The sequence below is a fragment of the Bombina bombina genome, chromosome 2 (assembly GCF_027579735.1).
Source record: "Bombina bombina isolate aBomBom1 chromosome 2, aBomBom1.pri, whole genome shotgun sequence".
Classification (NCBI taxonomy): Eukaryota; Metazoa; Chordata; class Amphibia; order Anura; family Bombinatoridae; genus Bombina; species Bombina bombina.
This window is the reverse complement of record NC_069500.1, coordinates 398,941,254-398,958,944: the sequence shown is the minus strand read 5'-3', so window position 1 is coordinate 398,958,944 and position 17,691 is coordinate 398,941,254. Positions and strand designations below refer to the sequence as shown.

The following is a 17,691-nucleotide window of genomic DNA, read 5'->3' as shown; positions in this document are numbered from 1 at the left end:
TAAAGACCTGTCTCTTAAAAACAGGGCGGGCCGTGGACTTATCGTATCCAAAAAGAAATACATTTATCAGGTAAGCATAAATTTAGTTCTCTTTTTTAAGATACGATGAGTCCACAGATTTCATCCTTACTTGTGGGATACAATACCAAAGCTATAGTACAGAGATGAAAAGGGAGGGACGAGACAGGTAACCTAAACGGAAGGCACCACTGCTTGAAGAACTTTCCTCCCAAAGGCAGCCTCAGCAGAGGCAAAAGTATCAAATTTGGAAAATTTGGAAAAAGTGTGAAGAGACGACCAAGTTGCAGCTTTGCAAATCTGTTCAACAGAAGCATCATTTTTAAATGCCCATGAGGAAGCCACAGCCCTAGTGGAATGAGCTGTAATTCGTTCAGGAGGCTCCTCAGCCAAAAAGAAAGAGAGGTAGCCGTAGCTTTCTGACCCCTACGTTTCCCTGAAAAAACGATAAACATAGAAGACGATTGTCGAAATTCCTTAGTTGCATGCAAGTAAAATTTTAAAGCACGGACTACGTCTAAATTATGTAACAGACGCTCCTTCTTAGAAGAAGGATTAGGACATAAAGAAGGAACAACAATTTCTTTATTAAAATTCTTGTTTGAAACAACTTTAGGAAGAAAACCAGGATTAGTACATAACACCACCTTATCCAAATGAAAAATAAGATAAGGAGAATCAAACTGTAATGCTGAAAGCTCAGATACTCTTCGAGCAGAAGAAATAGCAACCAGAAATAAGACTTTCCAAGATAATAACTTAATATCAATGAAATGCATAGGTTCAAATGGAACCCCTTGAAGAACTCTAAGAACTAAATTTAAACTCCAAGGAGGAGTAATTGGTCTATATACAGGCCTGATTCTAGTCAGAGCCTGACAAAAAGATTGTACATCTGGAACACCTGCCATACGCTTGTGTAACAAAATAGATAAAGCAGAAATCTGTCCTTTTAAGGAACTTGCTGATAGCCCCTTCTCCAATCCTTCTTGGAGAAAGGACAAAATCCTAGGAATCCTAACCCGACTCCATGAGTAGCCCTTGGATTCACACCAATAAAGATATTTACGCCATATCTTATGGAAAATTTTCCTAGTAACAGGCTTACGTGCCTCAATTAAGGTATCTATGACTGAATCAGAGAACCCTCGCTTAGATAAAATTAAGCGTTCAATCTCCAAGCAGTCAGCTGCAGAGAAACTAGATTTGGATGATAGAAGGGACCCTGAATGAGAAGGTCTTTCCCCAATGGGAGCTTCCACGGTGGTTGAGATGACATGTCCACCAGATCCACATACCAAATCCTGCAAGGCCATGCAGGAGCAATGAGAATTACCGACACCCTCTCCTGTTTGACTCGAGCAATCACCCTGGGAAGAAGAGCAAACAGAGGAAATATATAAGCTAGGCTGAAAGACCAAGGTTCTGCCAGGGCATCTATCAGCTCCGCCTGGGGATCCCTGGACCTGGACCCGTATCTTGGGAGCTTGGCATTGTCCGACTGAAATCGGATGAATTGGGCCGAAACCAACTGAGGCCAAGCCCGAATAGCATTGAATATTGCTCTCAACTCCAGGATATTGATGGGAAGTAGAGACTCTGCCGGAGTCCATACACCCTGAGCCTTTAGAGAGTTCCAAACTGCTCCCCAACCTAACAGACTGGCATCCGTTGTCACTATCACCCATGGGGGTCTGCGAAAGCATGTCCCCTGAGACAGATGATCCAGTGACAACCACCATAGAAGAAAATCCCTTGTCTCTTGATCTAGAAATATTAGAGGAGACAGATCTGTATAATCTCCATTCCACTGCCTGAGCATGCTCGATTGCAGAGGTCTGAGATGAAACCGTGCAAACGGTACAATGTCCATTGTCGCCACCATTAATCCGATTACCTCCATGCACTGAGCCACTGACGGACGAGGATTGGACTGAATGGCTCGACATGTATTCAGAATCTTTAACTTTCTGACTTCCGTCAGAAAAATCTTCATTGAAATAGAGTCGATTACAGTTCCCAGAAATGACACCCTTGTCTGAGGAACTAATGAACTCTTTTCAAGGTTCACCTTCCACCCGTGGGTTCTTAGGAAGGAAAGCACAATGTCAATATGGGACCTTGCCAGTTGAAATGTTGACGCCTGGATCAGAATATCGTCCAAATAAGGCGCCACCGCAATACCCCGCGGTCTTAGAACGGCCAGTAAAGACCCCAGAACCTTTGTGAAAATTCTGGGTGCTGTGGCTAGACCAAACGGAAGAGCCACAAACTGAAAGTGTTTGTCCAGAAATGCAAATCTCAGGAACTTGAAATGATCTCTGTGGATGGAAACATGAAGGTATGCATCCTTTAGATCCACTGTCGCCATAAATTGACCCTCCTGTACCAATGGAAATATGGTACGAATGGTTTCCATCTTGAAAGATGGAACTCTGAGAAACTTGTTTAGACTCTTGAGATCTAAGATAGGTCTGAAAGTTCCCTCTTTTATGGGAACTACAAACAGATTTGAGTAAAACCCCTGTCCCTGCTCCTGAATTGGAACGGGACAGATTACTCCCATGGAGGAGAGGTCTCTTTCACAGCGTAAGAACGCCTCTCTCTTTGTCTGGTCTACAGAGAACCGTAAAAGAAGAAACCTTCCTCTGGGAGAATATTTTCTGAACTCCAGTTTGTATCCCTGAGACACTATATCTATTGCCAGGGATCCTGAACATCTGGCATCCAAGCCTGGATGAAGAAAGACAGTCTGTCCCCAACTAGATCCGGTGCCTGATCGGGGGCCAACCCTTCACGCTGACTTGGGAGCAGCAGCAGGCTTCTTGGATTGTTTACCTTTATTCCAAGACTGGTTGGGTTTCCAGTTGGACTTGGTTTGCGAATAGGTCCCTTCCTGTTTAGAGGAACGAAAATTACTCTGTCAACCTCTCTGTTTAGATCTTTTATCCTGAGGGAGGAGATGACCCTTGCCTCCCGTGATGTCAGAAATAATTTCCTTCAAGTCAGGTTCGAACAAGGTCTTCCCCTTGTAAGGAATAGCTAAAAGCTTAGATTTTGACGACACATCCGCAGACCAAGATTTCAACCATAAGGCTCTGCGTGCTAAGATGGAGAACCCCAAACTCTTAGCCGCCAGTTTGGTAATCTGCAGAGAAGCGTCTGTAATAAAGGAATTAGCTAACTTAAGAACTTTAATCCTATCCTGAATCTCTTCCAAAGAAGTTTCAGTTTTAAGAGATTCTTCCACAGCATCAAACCAATAAGCAGCCGCACTTGTAACCATAACAATGCAGGCTGCCAGCTGCAATAACAACCCCTGATGAACGTAGATCTTTTTAAGTAGACCATCTAATTTCTTATCCATAGGGTCCTTGAAAGCACAACTATCCTCAATAGGAATAGTAGTTCGTTTAGCCAAGGTGGAAATAGCTCCTTCCACCCTAGGTACCTTCTGCCAAGAGTCCCTAATAGCATCCGCTATAGGGTACATTTTCTTGAAAACAGGAGGAGAAAAAGGAATACCTGGTCTCTCCCATTCTTTAGCAACAATTTCTGAAGTTCTCTTAGGAACTGGAAAAACGTCAGAATAAGAAAGAACTTCTAGATATCTGTCCAGCTTACTCAATTTTTCTGGAGGAACCCCAATTGAATCGCAGTCGTCCAGAGTCACCAAAACCTCCCTTAATAACAGTCGGAGGTGTTCAAGTTTAAACCTGAAAGAAACCACTTCTGAATCAGTTACTGGCAGGACACTTCCTGAATCATAAAGCTCCCCTTCAGATAGAACCTCCATACCCTCCAATTCGGATCTCTGTGAGGGTATATCTGAGATCGCCAACAAAGCATCAGAAGTAGTATTAACCACATGGGCTGCCTTCCTTTTGCGTTTGCCTTGAAATACAGGAAATGCAGACAACGCCTCAGAGAGTGTGGATGACATAACAGATGCAATATCCTTTAAAGTAATTGCAGTAGAGGCTGCAGAGGTACTAGGCTCTGCTTGAGCCGGCATTAAGGGCTGTGACGCTTGGGGAGAAAGGTGCGGCATACTCTGCATCTCATCGGTAAAAACCTGAGAAACATCCGCTGAAGATAAATTTTTATTAAAGAAAATTTGTTCTCTAAATTTAAGAGCCCTATCAATGCATGCGGGACAAAAAGTAACAGGGGGTTACACATTAGCATTTAAACACATGGAACACGTAATGTTTTGAAGATCTTCCATGATAAAATAAGACAAGCAAAGATTTGGTCGTGGCTTCTTAAATTAATTAAACCAAAAAGAAAAAAACTGTTTTATTTATTTTTTTATTATATTTTTATATTTTTTGCTTTTAGAAAAAAAAAAAGAATAAAGCAAGCCAAACAATCAAAATGCTGTCTGTCACTCCTCTTAAATAAATACTAAGTACAAAGGAATGAGTACTGTGTCTTTAAATATCAAATAAATCGTGTTTGAGCAAGACAAAAACAAACATTTAACTTAATAATTAAACCGTATTGTATAAACAAAAACAGCCACCTCCGCCTCAACAGCTCTGCTGAGGCACCTACCTTGCCCCCACGGTACACTGACACTGTACCCGATCCGAGGACCGACTGTATAGACCCAAATCATTGGCTGCAGACAATCTAGCTGCGTGAAGCCAGCAGCATGCTCAGCAGAACCAGGAAGTCCCAAAGACGGAATTATGTAGGGAACTAATGTGCGGCTTACAAGCGCGCCAAACTAAGCCCCGCCCCTCATGGGCGTAAAGAGACAACCCGGACCCGGCAATCAAAGTAAAAATAATGCTGGCTTCTATTAAAAAACAGTTGCGCATGCTTTAAACTTAGTGAACACTCTGCATCACAATGTTCTATACCGGAACCTTAGAATCGAAATAAATGCCCCAGCGTCCTGCCCATAACTAAAGATAGCACCCTATCTTAAAAGTACCATGCCATGTCTGTCACTCCCCTTAAGTGACCAAGTATGGAAAAAAAATTATATATACAAAGTTAAATAACCCCATACATCAGATAGCAAAATGTCCAGCTCATTCTGAGTTAATCTATCTCCCAGAAAAAAAAGGCTGCACATACCTTTAAGCTGAGCGACAGCATGATCTCTCACAGGGTCAAGAATCCTTCATACTTCTGCCATCCTGTGAAAACATATAGGGCCTTAGATAACTTTTGCTAAGACCATCATCATAAGGGCAGCATTCAGTATGGGAGGCACAGTGAAAACTTTGCTCCACCAGTTACCATTGCTTTAAAGCCACCTGTAGCTCTACTCTAGAGGCTGACAAGGAATACGGCTACACCCTATAATAAAATAGCACTCACTGGTACCATTTTAAAAATAATAAACTCTTGATTGAAGAATCTAAACTAACACCTCACTTTACCTCTTCCTATCACTAACACAGGCAAAGCGAATCACTGGAGTGGGAGGGAAGGGAGGAGCCATTTATACAGCTCTGCTGTGGTGCTCTTTGCCTCCTCCTGCTGGTCAGGAGGCGATATCCCACAAGTAAGGATGAAATCCGTGGACGCATTGTTTCTTAAAAAAGAAATTTTTCCCAGGACCCAGGGAAGTGGTGGTCTCCAATGCACTCTGTAGATGAAGTCTGGGCAGTCTACAGGTGGGTTTGGTGGTCCAGGATGGTTTTTGTTTACATTAAGCATTCTGAGGTGAGATTTATACATTCTGGGCCAGTGCACAACTAATTTATACATTTTGCATTGACAATTCAGGATAGAAATAGAAAAAAAGAGGTACAACAGGACTTTCCCATCATTTTTATAGGTATGTATAAGCTACTGAAAGGTTGTGAGATGTAAATAGACTAACTAGTAAAGAAATGCATATTTACCTTCCCGAGCTAATTCAGACAATTCAGCTTTATGGTCAACATTTCCTTCTTTTGTTTCTTGCTCAGCAATTGTTTCTTCTTCATCTTCAAATAGAAACAAAATAAAGTGATATTCAGATAAAAAGCATTTATTATTATAATATTTCATTTGTAAAGTGCCACCAAACTCTGTTGTGATATGTAGATGAGAAGAGGAACACAATCACAAAGATTCTTGTTAAAAAAAAAAAACCAGATACATAAAACAGATTAATACAAGTAGAAAATGGCACTTACAAAGAAACTAAATTGTAAACTCCCTTAACTTTACATGCTACTCTGTTGAAATTGCCTGTTACTTAAACATTACCCTTAAAGGCATATGAAACTTAAAATGTTTCTTTTATGATTCAGGGAGAGCATGCCATTTTAAACAACTTTTTAATATACTATTATCTCATTTGCTTTGTTCTCTTGGTATCCTTTGCTAAAAAAGCATACCAAGGAAGGCTCAGGAGCAGCAATGTATTACTGGAGCTAGCTTCAATGATTGGTGGCTTCATTAATAGGCCTCTTATTGGCTCACCCAATGTGTTCAGCTAGCTCTCAGTAGTGCATTGTTGTACCTTCAACAAACGATACCAAAAGAATGAAGCGCATCTGATAATAGAAGTAAATAGGAAATGTGTTTAAAAGTGAATGCTCTATCTAAATCATTAAAGAAAATTTGAGATTTTGTTTACCTTAAAATATTTATCTTACCTTTAAAATATTTATTATGCATTTTTTGGACACCCTAGAAATCTTAGAGAGTGAACATGGGAACATATATTACAAGATTTGTTTTTTCTGGAAGAAATATAGATACCAGGAACATTGTGACAATGTTCCTTTTTTTTTTTTTTAAAGTGGGACAAGTGGATTCTTAACAAATATAATAATATAAAATAATAAAGATGGTGCCAAGGGGTTTAAAGGGACACTGAACCCAAAAATTTTCTTTCGTGATTCAGATAGAACATGAAATTTTAAGCATCTTTCTAATTTACTCCTATAATCAAATTTTCTTCATTCTCTTTGTATCTTTATTTTAAATGCAAGAATGTAAAAGTTTAGATGCCGGCACATTTTTGGTGAACAACCTGAGTTGTCCTTGCTGATTGGTGGATAAATTCATTTACCAATAAAAAAGTGCTGTCCAGAGGTCTGAAAAAAAAAAGCTTAGGGGCGCGATCCGATATAGATCGCAGTTTGCGGCGCAAGCGAGGAGACCGGCGTCGCCCGCAGTTTCAGCTCGCAACTCGAGCTATCCCATATAAGTCGCCGTCAGATGCTAACGTGCCGTAAGTCTCACAAACCAGCGATGTCCAGAAATCTGCGCAAGTACAAATTTCTGGCGTCGCCAGTGACTTGCGGCACGTTAGAAACTGCCGGCGCCTATAAAACCTGACTAAAGTTTAAAACACCCGCACTGTCTAACACGCCTCCCTAACATAGCCCGCACTGTCTAACACGCCTCCCTAACATAGCCCGCACTGTCTAACACGCCTCCCTAACATAGCCCGCACTGTCTAACCCTCTATCCGCTATCCCCCCTCACTAGCCTAACAATAAAAAAGCTATTAACCCCTAAACCGCCGCTCCTTTACCCCGCCGCAACCTAATAAAGTTATTAACCCCTAAACCGCCGCTCCCGTACCCCGCCGCCAGCTATATTATATCTATAACCCCCTAAAGTGAGCCCCTAACACCGCCGCCATCTATATTAAAATTATTAACCCCTAATGTAAGCCCCTTACACCGCCGCCATCTCTATTAAAATGATTAACCCCTAATTTAATCTACCTACCCCGCCGCCAGCTATATTATCTATATTAACCCTAAGTATATTATAGTTAATATAGGTATTACATTATATATATTAACTATATTAACCCTAATTATATTAGGGTTAATTTAGTTACTATAGTATTTATATTAACTATATTAACTCTATCTAACAGCCAATCGGAATTAAGTTAAAAAAATCTGATTGGCTGATTGAATCAGCCAATCAGATTCAAGTTCAATCCGATTGGCTGATCCAATCAGCCAATCAGATTGAGCTCGCATTCTATTGGCTGTTCCGATCAGCCAATAGAATGCGAGATCAATCTGATTGGCTGATTGGATCAGCCAATCGGATTGAACTTGAATCTGAATGGCTGATTCAATCAGCCAATCAGATTTTTTTAACTTAATTCCGATTGGCTGATAGAATCCTATCAGCCAATCGGAATTCGGCGGACGCCATCTTGGATGACGTCATTTAAAGGTACCTCATTCCAAGTTTAGCAGTCGGCCGGGATGGATGCTCCGCGGCGGCGGAGCGAAGAAAGAAGATTGAAGATGCCGCCGGAAGAATGAAGACTTTGCTGCCGCTTGGAGGAAGACGTCGCCGGAGGAAGAATTCTTCTTTGCCGCTTGGAGGATGACATCGCCGGAGGAAGAATTCTTCTTTGCCGCTTGGAGGACGACATCGCCCGGATCGGATCAGGAGTTCGGCCCGGTGTGGTGAAGACAAGGTAGGGAGATCTTCAGGGGGGTAGTGTTAGGCTTTTTTATGGGGGGTTTGGGTGGGTTTAGAATAGGGGTATGTGGGTGGTGGGTTGTAATGGGGGGGGGGGGGGGGGGATTGTATTTGTTGAATGCAAAAGAGCTGAATTCTTTGGGGCATGCCCCACAAAAGGCCCTTTTAAGGGCTGGTAAGGTAAAGAGCTTTGAAATATGTTTAATTTAGAATAGGGCAGGGAATTTTTTTTATTTTGGGGGTTTATTATTTTATTAGGGGGCTTAGAATAGGTGTAATTAGCTTAAAAATCTTGTAATCTTTTTTTTATTTTTTGTAATTTAGTGTTTGTTTTTTTTTGTAATTTAGTTTAGTTAATTTAATTGTATTTTTAGATAGATGTTTGTACTTTATTTAATTTATTGATAGTGTAGGTGTATTTATAACTTAGGTTAGGATTTATTTTACAGGTAATTGGGTAATTATTTTAACTAGGTAGATATTAAATAGTTAATAACTATTTAATATCTATTATACCTAGTTAAAATAATTAACAATTTACCTGTAAAATAAATATTAACCCTAACATAGCTACAATGTAATTATTAATTATATTGTAGCTATCTTAGGGTTTATTTTATAGGTAAGTATTTAGATTTAAATAGGAATATTTTAGTTTATAAATTAATTAGATTAATTTAATATAAATATAGTTAGGGGTGTTAGTGTTAGATAGAGTTAATATAGTTAATATAAATACTATAGTAACTATATTAACCCTAATATAATTAGGGTTAATATAGTTAATATATATAATGTAATAACTATATTAACTATAATATACTTAGGGTTAATATAGATAATATAGCTGGCGGCGGGGTAGGTAGATTAAATTAGGGGTTAATCATTTTAATAGAGATGGCGGCGGTGTAAGGGGCTTACATTAGGGGTTAATAATATTAATATAGCTGGCGGCGGTATAGGGGGATTAGATTAGGGGTTAATAATTTTTATATAGGTGGCGGCGGTGTAAGGGGTCAGATTAGGGGATAGATAAGGTAGATGGCGGCGGTTTTAGAGGCTCACAGTAGGGGGTTAGTTTATGTAGATGGCGGCGGGGTCCGGGAGCGGCGGTTTAGGGGGTAATAACTTTATTAGGGATTTCGGGGGGGGGGGGATCGCGGTTGACAGGGAGATAGACATTGCGCATGCGTTAGGTGTTAGGTTTATTTTAGCAGATCGCGGTTGACAGGGAGATAGACATTGCGCATGCGTTAGGTGTTAGGTTTATTTTCTAGTTAGTTTAGGGAGTTACGGGGCTCCAATAGTCAGCGTAAGGCTTCTTACGGCTGCTTTTTGTGGCGAGGTGAAAATGGAGTAAGTTTTCTCCATTTTCGCCACGTAAGTCCTTACGCTGCATATTGGATACCAAACTGCGCGGGTTTGGTATACCTGCCTATGGCCCAAAAAACTGCGGGCGACGGCAGAAATATACGCGCGTAACTTCTAGCTTACGCCGTATATAGGATACCAAATCCGCGCAATTATTGGCGTCGCCAGCTTTTGCGGGCGACGATTTTTATCGGATCGACCCCCAAATGTCTTCTTTTTCAAATAAAGATAGAAAGAGTACGAAGAAAAATTGATAATAGGAGTAAATTAGAAAGTTGCTTAAAATTGCATGCTCTATCTGAATCACAAAAGAAAATATTTGGGTTCAGTGTCCCTTTAAGAATCAACAAGTTCCCTACATATGATGTTAAAGATCAGGACTTTATTAACCGCTGGAATCAGGCTCTTAATAATTGTTCGTTGGCTTTAATCTCTCTTTTGATTGAATATAAGGATGTGCTATTACTTGAGGTTAAGTCTAAGCTTGATAAGGTCCAGTCTGATATGGAAAGGTTTAGAGAGTATGATGTGCATTCTAGATTTGAGATTATTTTTAAGAAAACATTAGAGGAATCCAAAAAACTGGTTATACAAACTAAACATACAAAATTCTTGCGAGATCAGAAAGATTACACATTAGGTAAAGTTTATGTACGGCGGCGGCGGCAGCAAAGAAACAAGCAATGGTTTAATTTTGGTGATCAGGAACCTACTACAAGTAATGATAACATGATCAATAATAAAAATAAAAATAAGAAAAAGGGATACCGCTACAATAGAGGTAATAAACAGAGGCATTAAGATTCAGTACAGGAACCCCCCAAAAAAAGTGACATTTCTAGATTCAGGGGGGAGACCTCAGAGGAAGATAGATTTGCTTCCAGCTTTGAGGGGGGATCAAGTGAGAATTTGACATCTGAAGTGGATAACCAAATGGAATCCGTTAATTCTACTAAACATGTCAGTGGTTCCTCTAAGGGGATCCTGAAAAGTTTTGTACACCAGGGAGCTAAACCCAAAATTAAACTTGGCTCCACAGTATCACAAACATCTAAGTCACAGGTTTTTCATGGGGCTCAGGACCAATTCGAGGGGGGAGGGGGGAAGCAAGTTATGATCACCCCAAATCCCAAGACAGGAGACTTTTCACAACAAAGATACCCGCTGAGAGCGAAAAACAACAAAAAAACAAAGCAAATACCAGTATATGTGGTTATAAACATATCCAGGTACCATCTAACAGAAGTTGAACGTAAAGTACTCAATTATGGTCTTGGTTTTGTTCCATCAAGAAAATTTGATCTTTTCCAGACCATAATTGATGTTAATAAATTGATTCGTGATCTCACTGTCTATAAATATTTCTCTGACTCAGGGTCTAATCCTGGCTATGGTGATTTGGGACATTTTTCCCTTGATAGTGAGGCTCGAAACAATCTTGATTTTGTAGATACATGTGCCTTAATATGTCTTGAGAGTCTACTACATGAGGGGAGTCATGAAAGGGATTATCCTTTGACTAAAACTCCAATACTTAAGTCTAAATCTGTTTTTTATCCCATTCACGTTAGGGGTAAATCTCTTGAGGTATTCCACCAGAGAGTGGTGGAGGATCTAACCAAACTGTCCATGAGTACGACAGCAGGGCCACATAATCTAACTATAAAAGAAAAATCAGCTTTGGCTAGTTTACAAAATAATGACAATATTGTCATTAAACAGTCGGATAAAGGTTGCAGTGTCGTTATCATGGACAGGGATCATTATGTGGCTGAGGCCTGCCGCCAGTTGGATGACCTTGAAACCTATGCCCTATTGCATATTGATTATGCTACAGTGGATTATATGTTGGTAAAGAATCCGGTTGTTCCCATTTTCCACCACCTCCCTAAGGTGTATAAGAGTACCACCAATGTTAAAGGTAGACCCGTTGTTGCGGGGATTGGGTCCCTAATGGAACCATTATCTAAGTGGGTGGACCATTTTCTGCAGGCCTTGGTCCAGAGGCTACCCAGCTAAATAAGAGACAGTACTCAGGCCATGTGTGTGATTGAAGATGTAATTTGAGAGAGAGGAGTACAGTTGGCTAACAATTGATGTTGTTTCACTGTACTCCTCTATCCCTCACACATATGGCTTGAGGGCTGTAGAGTTCTACTTGGATCTCTATACTGATCTTTCAGCTGAAATGAAGGAATTTATTGTGCATTCAGTCAAGTTTCTTCCGGAGCACATTTTTTTCATTATTCAAGGTCGCTACTACCTCCAGAGACGTGGGACCGCTATGGGGGCAAAATTTACCCCCTCCTATGCCAACCTCTTTATGGGGTGGTGGGAGAGGACCCACGTTTACAGAGGTAGTGGCTCCCTTCCCTCTGGTCATATCGTCAGATATGTTCGTTACATTGATGACCTGCTCTTGATATGGTCAGCAGATTCAGAGATGGCTAAAAGATTTGTGGAGGGTCTCAATGTTAATGTTGCTGGCATCCAATTCCTCTTCGAGTGGAGCAAAAACACCATCTCCTTTTTGGATATTACCCTCAAGGGGATATCCCAAGAGAATAGAGTTGTCTGTTCACTCCTCAGGAAACCAATTGCGGGCAACAGTGTGTTGCATGCTAAAAGCAATCACCCCAAACATGTCTTTGGTGTAATCGCTAAGGGTCAATTTATGAGGGTACAACGCAATTGCACCCAGCAGGGTGTATTTCTTGAAGAGAGCAGAGACCTGAACAAAAGGCTCAGAGAAAGGGGTTATCCTAAGGGGATGGTAGACAGGGCCCAGTCGGAGGTGAATAAAATGAACAGGACAACTCTTCTAACATGTACTAAAAACAGGAAGTCAGATCTATCCTTGAGAAACACTAAACCAAAATTCATTACTCCTTTCTCTAATCAGTATGATGAGATATGTAATATCATTGGGAAGAATCTCCCAATACTGATGGTTGGATAGGAAATTGAGAGAAAAATAGAAGGGGGCTGTATGTTTGTAGCTAAAACGGGCTGTTTCACTAGGTAACATACTCTCGCCTAGTCTGCTTAGAGAACCTACAGCACCTAGTTCATGGTTACACCATGATGGGACTTATAGATGTGGTAGACGTACATGCAGCTCATGTGACCACATCCAGGTTGGCAGGTCCTTTGTGTCTTGGCACACAGGGGAAAGTTTTGACACCAAGGGATGTATAAACTGCAAGAGTACCTACACCATTTATCTCATTGAGTGCTCTAAGTGTTCCAAGTCCTATGTAGGAAGAACAACAAGAGAGGTGGGATCCAGAGTAAGGGAACAGCTATCCTATATATCAGGTGAAAGGCCATGCTCAGCATTGTCTAGACATTTCCTGGATATACATGACCAAGATGTGACAAGTTTTAAGTGGCAGGCGATTGAACAGATCCCTAAAACTCCTAGAGGAGATTGTGCAGGCAAGAGACCTACTGGATATTTAAACTGAATTGTTTGGTACCAGTGGGTTTCAACTCTGAGCATGATATAATTAATTACTGGCATAGGTAAACAGTTATTTGAAGTATTGAATAAGTTGGAGTTGTTAGCTCTATGCCCTAATGATATTCTCTAGGTTCTCTATGTCATGTCTATATAATTGAGTCTATGATTACAGAAATCAACTAACAAACTTGACAGGGCAATGGTAGTTTAGGTCCATTCCATTTACTTATGGGTATTATTAGAATATATAGTTTTATGTAACTCTAGAGTGTAGGGTCATTTTGGCTATGATTCTTTTATATCCCTTTAGTAATATGGTTGTTTTTTTAAATTATCTATCTCTGTTAAATTATATGTATTTTAAGGCTGCTTCCCGGTTTTGCTATGTATCTGAGATAAAGTATAGGTCATCTGTCACTATAGGTTCTATAGGATTTGAATGATATTTACTGTTTGCCTTCATTGTGAATTAATGCTTTTAGGTGACTTATTAAGTACAATACTTTGTGTAATATTTTTTCTTGTGGTTTCACTTTTTCATGCTTGTATTTTGTACATAATATCCTCCTCTGTTTAGCTCAATATATTAATCTTTCAATATTTACCTTGTCCCCTTTAAATGTTGTGCTAACTACATAATTTCAAATAATAGTATGGAAGACAGCACCTTTGTATTTTGTCCTGGGGCACGGAAGAGGACCAGCCAAGTCCCAATGTAGTATTCCAATAAGTAGATATCCAGCCTCCAGGAAACAGTTAATTTAACAGTTAACAGTTAACATTTTAAACCACACACTGGTTCTTAGTCATGTCATGACTAAGAACCAGTGTGTGGTTTGAAACGTTGTTGAATATCTTTATGGACCCTGTAAAAAGATAATAAAGGTCTTTTAACTGTTTCCCGGAGGCTGAATATCTACTTATTGAAGTGCTAACTACGTAGCCAATGCTCTTATCCAATCATTGTGTTTTTTACCTTTTTTAAAGCAGTGAACATGTGCATCAACTTATGTCTATGATTACGGTCTTTGCGACCGAAACCGGTCAGACTTCTTACTGTTTTGAAGCTCCTTCTTTGATGTCTCCATGACTTTTTATTACGTTCTAATAAAGGTGATATTTTTTCTAAGGCTACTTGGACTACCTTCTTTTCTGAATGTTCCATTTTATTGGACATAAAACTGATGTGTAAGCCTACATTTTCTGTTACACCATCAACTGTGGAATGCGACAGCCAAAGGTTTCCCAAAAAACATGTTTCAGGACCACTTGAGTTTTACAATAGTTTCTCTATTCTGTAAAATAAATGGTGGTGTACTGTGCCAAGTTTAAAAAAAAATAACATTAAATCGACAGTCAAGTCCAAAAAAAAACTTTCAGGATTCAGATAGAGAACTACAGAAAAAAAAAAAGTTGAGAGCGGCAGGGAAGGGAGAGGGGCCTGTGTACACGGACTTCAGGACTAGTTACTATATAATTATATAAGCATTTTAGAAAAAAGAATCTTACTGGTTTCTGAATGCATTCCTGAAGGCTATAACACATTTGATTAAGGGTGTGCGTTTATGAATAGGTCTATTAGGTTCAGACTTAGGGGGGCAAATTTAAATGGGGCTGCAGATTTAGAATTGAATCTTGTATCGCAAGAAAGATCTCTGCATTATCATCTAATAATTATGCAGAGGTCTAGGCAATTATGTATTTGTGAAGAACATGGGGTATGGGAGGTGGGAAAGATAAAAGAGCAGTGAGTGGAAAGGCATTACACTTGTAGTATTGCACTTAGCAACCTTGTTGAAAGTAATTTTGCTTGATCCATAAACAAAACTGATTCATTGGAAAAAAAAAACACTGATTGCTATATTCCAGCAGCAAGAATTATATAAACAAATAGCATTTTATCATTTCTAAAGAGTTAAGATTTCTCATTTCTAGAGAATACAGTTTTAAAAAAACTTTCCAATTTACTTTGCTTTCTTCCTTTGTTTAAATGGATACATATGCTCACAAATGTGCACATGTCTGGAGCACTATATGGCAGCAGTTTTGCAAGAAGGATTATATTGTTGTGCAAACATCTAGGGCGCGATCCGATATAGATCGTAGTTTGCGGCGCAAGCAAGGGAACCCGCGTCGCCCGCAGTTTCAGCTCGCAACTCGAGCTATCCCATATACAGCGCCGTCAGATGCTAACGTGCCGTAAGTAGGATAAACCAGCGATGTCCAGAAATCTGCGCAAGTACAAATTTCTGGCGTCGCCAGTGACTTGCGGCACGTTAGAAACTGCCGGCGCCTACAAAACCTGACTAAAGTCTAAATCACCCGCACTGTCTAACACGCCTCCCTAACATAGCCCGACACGTCTAACCCTCTATCCGCTATCCCCCCTCACTATCCTAACAATAAAATATGTATTAACCCCTAAACCGCCGCTCCCGGAGCCCGCCGCTACCTAATAAAGTTATTAACCCCCTAAACCGCCGCCAGCTATATTAAATCTATAACCCCCTAAAGTGAGCCCCTAACACCGCCGCCATCTACCTTACCTACCCCCTAAAGTGAGCCCCTACCCCGCCGCTATCTATTTTAAAATTATTAACCCCTAATCTAATCCCCCTACCCCGCCGCCATCTATATTAAATTATTTAACCCCTAAAATACTAAACTATCTCTACAACTAAACCTAAGTCTAACCCTACAAATAGCCCTGAAAAGGACTTTTTGCGTGGCATTGCCCCAAAGTAACAGCTCTTTTGCCAGCCCTTAAAAGGGCTTTTTGCGGGGCATGCCCCAAAGAATTCAGCTCTTTTGCCAGCCCCTTAAAAGGGCTTTTGGCGGGGCTTTGTCACAAAGTAAACTGCTCTTTTGCCTACAATCTACATCCCCTACACCGCGGCCACCTATAATAAATGTATTAACCCCTAATCTAATCCCCCTACACCGCCGCCAGCTATATTAACTATATTAACCCTAATTATATTAGGGTTAATATAGTTAATATCGTTATTATAATATATATATATATATATTAAGTATAATAACCCTATCTAACTCTAACATCCTAACTAAACTCTTATTAAAATAAATCTAATATTAATATTATTAATTAAAATATTCCTATTTAAATCTAAATACCTATAAAATAAACCCTTAGGCCTAGATTTGGAGTTTGGCGGTAGCCATGAAAACCAGCGTTAGAGGCTCCTAACGCTGGTTTTAGGCTACCTCCGGTATTTGGAGTCACTCAAAATAGGGTCTAACGCTCACTTTTCAGCCGCGACTTTTCCATACCGCAGATCCCCTTACGTAAATTGCGTATCCTATCTTTTCAATGGGATTTTTCTAACTCCGGTATTTAGAGTCGTGTCTGAAGTGAGCGTTAGAAATCTAACGACAAAACTCCAGCCGCAGAAAAAAGTCAGTAGTTAAGAGCTTTCTGGGCTAACGCCGGTTCATAAAGCTCTTAACTACTGTACTCTAAAGTACACTAACACCCATAAACTACCTATGTACCCCTAAACCGAGGTCCCCCCACATCGCCGCAACTCGATTAAATTTTTTTAACCCCTAATCTGCCGACCTCCACCTACGTTATCCTTATGTACCCCTAATCTGCTGCCCCTAACACCGCCGACCCCTATATTATATTTATTAACCCCTAATCTGCCCCCCACAACGTCGCCGCCAGCTACCTACACTTATTAACCCCTAATCTGCCGTCCGCACGCCGCCGCCAGCTACATTATCCCTATGTACCCCTAATCTGCTGCCCTAACATCGCCGACCCCTATATTATATTTATTAACCCCTAACCTGCCCCCCACAACGTCGCCGCCACCTACCTACAATAATTAACCCCTAATCTGCCGACCGCAAAGAGCCGCCAGCTACATTATAGCTATGTACCCCTAATCTGCTGCCCCTAACACCGCCGACCCCTATATTATATTTATTAACCCCTAACCTGCCCTCCCTAACATCGCCGACACCTAACTTCAATTATTAACCCCTAATCTGCCGACCGAATCTCGCCGCTATTCTAATAAATGTATTAACCCCTAAAGCTAAGTCTAACCCTAACACTAACACCCCCCTAAATTAAATATAATTTTAATCTAACGAAATTAATTAACTCTTATTAAATAAATTATTCCTATTTAAAGCTAAATACTTACCTGTAAAATAAATCCTAATATAGCTACAACATAAATTATAATTATATTATAGCTATTTTAGGATTTATATTTATTTTACAGGTAACTTTGTATTTATTTTAACCAGGTACAATAGCTATTAAATAGTTAAGAACTATTTAATAGCTAAAATAGTTAAAATAATTACAAATTTACCTGTAAAATAAATCCTAACCTAAGTTACAATTAAACCTAACACTAAACTATCAATAAATAAATTAAATACAATACCTA

General features: G+C 40.0%; 1 protein-coding gene across 1 annotated transcript in view; it reads right to left on the bottom strand.

Moving 5' to 3' along the window:
• The window catches only part of LOC128648916 (E1A-binding protein p400), a 684,550-nt gene that overhangs the window by 530,244 nt on the left and 136,615 nt on the right, over positions 1–17,691 (bottom strand). The window contains exon 12 of the mRNA XM_053701874.1: positions 5,883–5,966. Within this exon, the coding sequence (XP_053557849.1) occupies positions 5,883–5,966 (84 nt within the window). The remainder of the gene's footprint in view (positions 1–5,882; positions 5,967–17,691) is intronic.